Source organism: Crocodylus porosus, unplaced genomic scaffold, assembly GCF_001723895.1.
Source record: "Crocodylus porosus isolate Cpor-Errol unplaced genomic scaffold, CroPor_comp1, whole genome shotgun sequence".
Taxonomy (NCBI): Eukaryota; Metazoa; Chordata; order Crocodylia; family Crocodylidae; genus Crocodylus; species Crocodylus porosus.
In genome coordinates, this window is record NW_017728906.1 from 65165475 (window position 1) to 65175209 (window position 9735).

The following is a 9735-nucleotide window of genomic DNA, read 5'->3' on the forward strand; positions in this document are numbered from 1 at the left end:
GTTGGCCTTCCTGACTGCCGCCCCACACTGCCAGCCCATGTTCATCTTGGAGTCAGTGATGACTCCAAGATCCTTTTCCGCCTCTGTGCTGACAAGAGGGGAGTTCCCCAACTCTAGGTTCTTAGATAGTACAAAACCCACACTATTATTTAAGCTAGTAGACACAGGTTAGTAGGATCTGGTCACTTGTGCATGTTCATAATAGTGAGCACAGCTAACCAAGGTGCAGGACAGATAACCAAGGTGCAGGATGCATTCATTCTCCAATAGGAAGAGTCATTTAATTTATATCTGTGCCATGTCTCCACTGCTACCAGGGGTGCATGCCACCCGTTCCCACTTGAGCACAGCAGACCCAGATATGTGGTGGTTACGCCATTCCAAGGACACCCCTGGCAGTTGCTCTCAAGTGTGCTTGATACCAAGGTCCTGAAAGCAGCCAAAGAGAGACATCCCTGGAGTGGCCTCATTGGCACATTTCTGGGTTTGGCATGGACATCTGAGTGTGGGTAGGTGGGGTGTAAATGGGAATGTGTGTCCCTGGCAGCAGTGAGGATGCGGTATAGACATGCCCTCAGCCAAGACTAGATTATTTTATAAAAGATATGTGAGCAGCAAGGATTTTTGTGAGTGATATTGAAATCTGCTGCATACAATGGAAAATTAACATGCTTGCCTCTTGAATAATTCCTGGACCATCACAGCAACAACATCCCTCCAACACTCTATAAAAGATAGCTTTTTATTGTACCACAAGTCGCTGAATGCACGAACCACTGTGTAAAATCCATGGCCTGTATTATAAAGGAAGTTAGACAAATAATCATAATGGTCATTTATCACTTTAAAATTGGTTACATCTGTTAATTTATATGTCATTCTTATATTTCCTTTTTTAGTTTACACTGTCTCCAGATCATTTTGCAAAGCAGGACATTGAGGTATAGTGGCTAAAATGAGTCAGCATATGGGCCCCCATGTAAAAGCTGTATTAGAATGTACTCAGGAGATCCTGGCTCCAAGTGCTGTTTTCAGGCATTAGACTATTTTTCTGTATGTTAAGTATTGTGAACTTCTTAAATAATGGGAAAATTAATATATTTTCCTTTATGTATGAGCCACTCACATACAGTTCTTGGTTGTGCAGTATATTCTAAAGCTGTATTGTAATTTTATGTTATTCCTTTGTAGAAATAATAAGGAGCCTGCAGAGACAGAAAATTTAGAAGAGAAATGTGAAGCAACTGTAACAATAGAAAATGGGATGCCCTGTGATATGCTGAATTTAAAAACTGGCCAGATTAACGGAGGCTATGCAGCTGATGATGAACGGTTTACACCTCTATGAAATGTTACCTGGTACATTTGGCTTCTTTTAAAGACTGTACACTTCCTTCATCTTGTCACTAGAGCTGAACATCAACCATCAAGAGCAGCAGAATGCATCCTTTCACTATAGGAAGGAAGTTTTCTTTGATAACACACATGTACACAGATGCACGTAATCAAACATTACACGTTGTTTGGCCACAATGCAGAGTTACTGTTTCTGGGCAAAGCAGCTCAGAAGACCATGAAATACTGTCCAAAGTTGACCATGGAATGGGACTGAAGCCTGATTCATACTCCATGTTTTGATATTAGAGATTATTCAAATACGTCATTATGATTTGTTCATTGTTTTCCTACCCTAGAATAAATGTGAACCATGTTGGTCTTCTGTGTTGTGTGACAGAGCATTAATCACTGTCACTTCTCACTGGGGCTGCTCCTCAGTGAGATGTGAATGTTTCTCTGGAAACTGAGAGTCATATGCTGAAACACAGCGTGCCTTTTGCTTGAAAAGGGGTCAATACACAGGAGTTTTACTTACTGGAAAAAAGTTTCAGGCCATGTGCCTGATCCTGAAGTGTGTGGAGAGCTTTCTAACCTCCTGAAAGCGAAGGTTATGAGATGACTGGGCCAGAGGCTTATGTATACCAAGGAGGGAGAAGAGATCTGGTACTAGACAGCTGTTTAATCTAGCCAGGAAAGGTACACAGTCTAACAACTAGAAGTTAAGGTCCTCAAAGTTTGACAGAGGAAGCTAAGAAGAGTCTTTCAGGGGCACAAAGTGCAGATAAATACCCAACTCTCACTAAATCCATGAGTGCTGAGCTAATGAAAATAGAACTGATTACAAGGAAGTGTGGTAAATTTGACATCAATTGGACTTTGCAAATCATGACTAGACATTTTTCTACTACTACTGTAGATATACATTCTACTTCAGGCATTATTAGGCTTGAGGCTGACATTGCTGGATACTATTTTATGACTTGTGCTATGTAAGAAGTGATCAAAATGATCCCTGCTGAGGTGCCTTTCAAATTGGTGAATCTCTCATGGAAGTGAATAGGAATTGAGGGTACCTTGTAGTATTCAGCCCTTTATTGTCTTTGGATTATTTTAACGGGAGACACTCGTACATAGCTCATGGCAGAAACTAACATTAAAGACCAAGTCCTGCTCCAAGTGAAATGAATGCTAAAACTGCCATTGACCTCAGTGGAACAGGTTCCAAGCCAAAGCAGAGGAGAGAGAAACGTATGTGTTAAAGAGGATGTGAGTACGCTGAGGTGATGTACGAGGTTTACACACCTTTGTCTACCTTCTACCTTCTATATATCATGCTTTGACATTCATGTACCATACCAATGGAAAATAAAATTGCACATCAGGCCATTGTCAGTGTTTTGCATTTGTTATTTTAAAACAAAATTTAAATTATTAATCAAGTGTTAGGAGTTCACAGTGGAATTCAAATTTGTACTTGCCTTGGGAGATAATGACAGGCATGGCAAGGACTCCAACATCCAGCTGCAAAGAACCTCTGTCCTCCAGAGTGCTAGCCTCACTTCTGAATCTCAAGTCATAATGAACACTTTCATTTATTGCCTCTTTCCTTTTAGGCCTTTTACATTCAGTATGGACACTCTTGGGTTGAGTAGGCTATGGGAAGGGCTCACCATATAGACCAGGTAGAATGACAGGTAGCAAGAAGGAAAATGCCTGACACCAAGAAAGATGCGACAAAACAAGAAAATAACACCCCCCCACCACAGATCTTGCAAGATATGTGTCTCTCATTGTCTCTATCTGTATGCATCTATTCCTACATCCATTGCTCTGCCTCTTTAGACTGTAAGGTCTTTTGGGCAGAAACTGTCTTTTCTATGTCCTCAGAAGTGACTAGGGAAATTTTGGCAAAATATTAATAAAATAAACTCATAATTATTAAGGAGAATCTCTTTGTGCTTCAGACTACCACTGTAACATGGAGATAAGTGTATTGTGTTACTTCATCGGGATGTTGCAAGGTTGAATTAATCAGTGAAAGAACAGCACTTTGAGAGCGTTGAATAGAAAATGCAGATGCATGAAATATTACTGTGATTACTGTCCTGTGATTCTTCTTTTAGACATATCTTTATGGAGCTCAGGACTGAGCTTACGGTTATTATTAGTAGTAATAGTATCTATGTGGATGGTTTCCATATCTTTTGTATGACTAGGAATGACACTTCAATACAAACTGTATGCATTGGTGGGACTGTAAAAATTTTGCCAGACTTAAGAGATTTCTTTAATTTTCTTTAGGAATGGCCTAATTGTATTGCAGCAAAAGGATGGAGTTATGCTGTTTTGGTGAAATTCACTTTGTGAGCAGAGGGCCAAGACTTTTTACCATTTAGGGCCTTTCTGAGGATTTAAGGGCTCAGAACTGACCAACATTTCAAAATGGAGCCACAGCTTCTGTGGAATATTTTATATGATGCAGACTGTCATCAGTGACAAGTAGTTAATCACTAACTTCCCTCCAAATTGCTTCTTAGCAGGAAGATTAGTTAACAATGTTTTGGCATGGTTTTATGCTGAAAGGTTATATAAGATGGAAGCAGAGAACACACTGTGTTTGCATATGTGCAAGAGATAAATGGCCTATAAGATTTAAAGCACATAGTCTCAACTCATTCATAGCAACATTTAAAAGCTATTTTTGGTGTAATCCTGTTGGCTTATTCAAGAGCTCATTTGCTATAGAGGCTATGTTACAGTATCCTCGCACTGCAAAAAATACTAGAAAATAAAAAGTACTTCAACTTCATGACACCAATAATGCCACAGCTGATCATTTTTCCAGGTGAGGACCTGGTCAGATACTTTGTTTGTTTGTAGTTGTTTCTGTTTTTCTAAGCAACCTATCATAGAATGCCATTTAATTCATGCAATGAAAGGCAATATATTTTCAATCACTTCCATAAGGATCTAACATCAGTGCAGTGTCAATACTTGTGAATGGAAGAATCCTGGTTGGTGTACCTGGAAGGAGCTTTGGTTTCTGTCAGAGCTTAACTTAAGGTGGCAGGTCATTAAATAAATAACACATACATGAACTAAAAGGTAAATGAATCAAACACAATAAACAGGAAGTTCTATTTGGAGAAAATATGCAATTTTTATCAGTAACTACACCTACAGCTGGTCAGCATTTCAGAGAGAACAATGAAGGTGTTAGCTTCTGTTGAGCTAGCTCTAGCAAGTGCATTGCTAAACCAAGGGCAAATTGTGCATGAATAAGTTTACTCAGTCACACATTACCCACACATTTGGAGTGCTTGAACAACTTGGAGAACTTTGAAATATCTGTCCTGGAATAACAGAACAAGCTCATTTTGACACTAGTCATGTTTAATCATTAAATCCATGCAACACTGTTAGTATCAAATATTCTCTTAGTTTAAAAGAAACTATAAATGCTCTGATTTATTTGGGGAAAAGAGCAAGTTGCATGCCAGATGTTGAAGTCCTTAGGCAATTTTGTCATTTCTGCTGAGAAAAACCAGTAACTTCATAACCAGACTGACCATCTGGGGCTCAAGCATACTGAGGACAGTATGTTTTCCTTGGGTGATGGAAGGAATTTGCATTTGATCTGATGGAACAAAGAACAAAGTCTCCCTATAAACATGCTGGGGGGGGGGGAAGCAGGGAGGGCATTTTAATTAGACCAGTTTCTGGAGAGGCACTCTAATTAAAGCACTGCAGCCGTCACGTATATCAAGCACCCTGTGCATTTAAAAATGGCTGTGGGATGCTTTAACTAAAATTCATTCAACAAGTTTTAGTTTAAGCACCCCAGTGGCCATTTATATTTATATACATTTACAGACATGATGCTTACATTTATATACATGATGCTGCGGCAATGCTAGATAGAGTATTTTAATTAGAATGCACCAGAGCACATGTATAAGCACATGTACAAACCTCCTTGATGGGAAAGGCCTTAATGGTATCCCCTACAGTCACACGGATAGTGTTGCAAAGGTTACATCTACTCTAGTATTTCATCTCTCCACGTCAACTATGAGACCCAGAGAGGTTCAGAAATGTGTTCCTTGGCATAAAAATGAAACAATAGCTGTTGAGATGTTGAGAAATCTCTTTAAGACTGGAATTATCTTGGAAGTATGGCCCATTGAGCCTTGGACTCAATGCCCAAACAACAGGTTTGTTCAGAGAATCCAGCTTTTATTCTTCAGCTCTTCAGAAGTTGGGTAGGTGGCAAAGAAGTGCTGTGGAACTCAGCCCACCTCAAGAGCACAGCCCGATGGCGGGAGGTGGGCAGAGCTGGCACTGCATTCCAATCAGCTTCACCAGCCCCACAGAGCACAGCCTGGTGGCGGGAGGCAGGCAGAGCCAGCGCTGAACTCTGATTGGCTCTGCCAACCCCACAGACTGCAGAGCCGGTGGTGTACTCCACCTCTCACCACTGGGCTGAGCTCCATGGGACTGATGCAGCCAATTGGAGCACAGTCTGGTGGCGAGAGGTGGACATAGCTGGGGTTGTACTCCACCTCCCACTGCCAGGTTGAGCTCCATGGAGCCCAGTACTGGGTGTGGGCTGCACCCAGCACTGGCTTCCAGACGGCAGCAGCAGCCTCCTGTCATTTGGGTGCAGATCCGGAGGGCCGCAGACCCAGAGGAGTCTGGCACAGCCCCACAGCCCTCCTGGGGTTGCAGGCCCCTGGATCAGATGACAGGACGCTGCCGCTGCTGCCAGAGGCCAGCAGCAGCATCTGTCTTCCCCAGCGCTGGGTGCAGGCTGTGCCCAGTTCTGGTCCCAGGCAGCAGCGCCAGCCTCCTGTCATCCAGTGTAGATACAGGGGCCTGCACCCCCAGGAGGAGTTTAGCATAGCCCCACAGCCTTCTGCATGCCAGATGACAGAAGGCTGCTGCTGCCAGCAAATTTTGCATTCAAGGCTTTGAGGTGCAATTTCCAAGAAGCCCCTGCATCTATCACCTTGGACCTTGGCAGGCTTCATGCTCTCGTAAGGGGCTACCATCCCTGCAATTTCCATCCAAATCTGGCAACAAATGACAATGTTTTAGGTATTTTCTGATTCCCCATTATAGCCTATGGGCAAAACATCAAAACAAGTTGAAACAGTGAAACTGTTTTGATGAAACGAAACAGGACAGTGCTTCAAAATGAAACAAAATAACAAAACAAAACACTGTCCCTTCAAAATGGTGAAATGGATGTTGAAATGAAACAATGGTGTTTTGCACAGCCCTATTACCCACTACATGCCAGCTGAGCAGAGGAAGGGAATTATCTTAACATATGTTGGCCATCAGGATGAAGCACCTTCTGGAATATTCCTTATTATGCATTCCTAATTATAATTCAACAGAAAAAAATACTTGCAATCTTAGTTTCCTCCTTGACACAAAGGAAGAGCTACAGGACATGATTTGGGTTCATACTCATGACAAACCAGTCCTTGAAAAATGAGTTTCCAGGCAATACAAACCATGGCATTATCAAAAGGATAATTCAATAATTCTGGTCTGGAATTAGTGGTCAGTCAGTACGCTCTGGAGTTATTGGCCTGTGGGGCCCCTGAGCACTTGAACGAAATGTGGCCCTCCAACCAAAATGAGTTTGACACCCCTGTTATAACCTGTTCTTAAGCATTTCTTACAAAGGTAATTTCACAGCCTCCATGGTGCTTCCTCCAGTGCTTAGTTGGCTATATTGGTGATACTCAGCATGGTGAGGAAAGAAGGGGTTGCTGGGAAAGCTTATCTGCTTCAGGGATTTAAAAAGCTGCAGCTGCTGCTCCCACACTGTGCTCTCACACTATCAGGCAAGCGTATATGGTATTACAAATGATCATATGCTTGACCAAGCTCAGGGGCAGAAAGGAAGTTCAGGACACAGAGGCAAATGTGAAAAGGAACACATTGAATATGGCGGTCTTAACAGCTAAAAAATAGAAATGTTTTGAGAGACATGCCAGAGGGAAGTAAAATAATTAATACTGCACTATTTTCAGCTGGACAGAAGTGAGCCTATAGGAAGGAACACTTCATAGAGAAAGACAGTTTATATGACCACAAAAGAGCAGTATTATCATCATCATTTCTAATACAGTGATGCCAAGTGGCCGCAGGGAAAATCCAGGGTGTTATAAATTAAATAGATAAAAAACATACAGTGGGAACTTCATACGGTATTTTCTTATGTTTTGTCAATTGCCAAAAGCCTTTCCCAAACAGTAAAGAGAACTGTGGCTCCAGGAACTGGTCTCCAGGTCACTAGTTCATTCAGATTTGTCTCAGTTGTGGCCAACAGTCATTAGCAACAGATTCTGTTTGAGTAACGAGTGAAGGAGTGGTCTCAGTTCAGTCTGTATTCATACATCATAGTCTACAATATCATTTAGATCCAATATCACAGAGTACATTAGTACAAAGTCCAAAATCCCTTGGTTCAAAGCTGATAAGTGCTACATACTGTACTGAAACAAATTCATAAAGTAGTAACAATGCGAAAAATATTTTTTTCATCTCAGTTTCCTAAAGGTAAAACATTTTATTTTTAATTATTATTAATCAGGGCAAATAAAATGAGGAAGGGCAGCTCTGTTGGCTTAAAGTGGTATTTAAAGGTCTGTTTTTTTGGGAATTGGCTTATAGGTATAAATATATGTATTAGAAGGGTTCAAGATGGGCAGCAGGGGTTAATTGATTTGTAAGAGCCTGGGTCTTACACACAGCACTCCACAGCCCTGGAGGCACACAGGCTGTCTTCTAGCACAACAATGGACACAGCTTGAGAATTGAGGGGGCCATGCCATAACATGTGATCACAGCTTTCAAGGCAGACAGGTTGTCTAACACAACAAGGACACAAAGCCTGGGAACCAAGGGAGTATGTACTATATTGTCGTATAACACAAGATAAATGACACCAGCTACAAGGCCCCAGAGCAGCAGGGTGGGGCTGAGTCCCGGTTTTGGGGGAACAGACCAAATTAGGAGAAGGCCGGAAGGCTATGTGGTTGTGTGACCACAGATCTAGCCATGGATGAAGAGTCATTAGGAGTCATCAAGGGGGAAGGAAAATACAAAAGCAGAGACTTGAAAGTAACAAAGGTTCCTTCCTTCTCTTCCTTTCTGTCCTTCCTTGTTCCTCCTCCTTCTCCCTGACAGGGGTCTCAAGGCCATCATGGACTGAGGACCTGGGAGGGAGAAGACACAACAGCGAAATTAAACTTTTTTCTAATATGGTTTGGAGCCAGATCAAATTCCCACTGAAGTCAGTAGGAGAGTCATCATCACCCATACTAGGAAAAAGATTTAGCCACTCCTAAATGGAATCATCATTGACCATCCTACTTCAATCTAAAATGCAATATATATATGCAGCTACAAAGCATTCAGTTCCACAACCAAAAACTATTACCATTATAATATATGCAGCTACAGAGCATCATGTGAAAGTACAAGTGAACACACACAGCTATGTAGGCAAGTGCCTGTTTTTCATTATACAGGGGTGTAGGTTGTAGCCGTGTTGGTCTAAGCACATAGGCAGACAAGGTTCTTTGGGTGAATCTGATATCTTTTATTAGACCAACTAAATAGTTGGAGAACAATTTTTAAGCGAGCTTTTGGGTTCAAAAACCCTTTGTCAGGCTAAGGAAGTTTCAGCAGTTGATGTGTGCTCTTCCTGGATGGAATGAAAAGTAAAAAAGCCAGAGGCTGTGCTGGTCTGCATACAAGACAGGTAGTCAGTAAAGATGTAGATTGAAGAGTCAATGAGTGAGAGACAGCTTGGGTGCGGGGGAGAGAAGGGGATGAATAGTGGAGAAATACCTGGTTCCTACTGCCTAAGTACAGCACCCTGCACTTGTCAGTATCGAATCCCATCCTATTTTCATTAGCCCACCCCTGTAACCTGTTCAGGTCCTGCTGTAATCTGTCCTTCCCTTCTAGTGTGCCTACCTCACCCCAAATCTTGGTGTCATCTGCAAATTTAAACAGGGTGCTTTTCACCCCGTCATCCAAGTTGCTAATAAAGAAATTGAACAGTGCGGGCCCGAGGGCCGAGCCCTGTGGGACTCCACTGCCCACATCCCCCCAAGTCAAATATGACCCATCCACAACCACTCTCTGAATTGACCCCTCAGCCAATTTGCAATCCATCTGACTGTGTAGGCACCAGTGCCACAGTCACCTACCTTTTTAATGAGAATGGGGTGGGAGAACGTGTCAAAGGCCTTGCTGAAGTCCAGAAAGACTACATCCACGGCAACAGCTGCATCCAATGCTTTTGTGACCTGATCATAAAAGGCAATCAGGTTGGTCTGACATGACCTGCCCCTAATGAAACCGTGCTGG

The 9735-nt window shown here is 42.2% G+C and overlaps 1 protein-coding gene across 1 annotated transcript in view; it reads left to right on the forward strand.

Annotated features, from left to right (window-relative positions):
* Positions 1-1720, forward strand: part of TMEM27 (transmembrane protein 27) — a 38324-nt gene extending 36604 nt beyond the window's left edge. The window contains exon 6 of the mRNA XM_019529280.1: positions 1192-1720. Within this exon, the coding sequence (XP_019384825.1) occupies positions 1192-1348 (157 nt within the window). The 3' untranslated portion in view covers positions 1349-1720. The remainder of the gene's footprint in view (positions 1-1191) is intronic.
* Positions 1721-9735: the final 8015 nt, after the last annotated feature.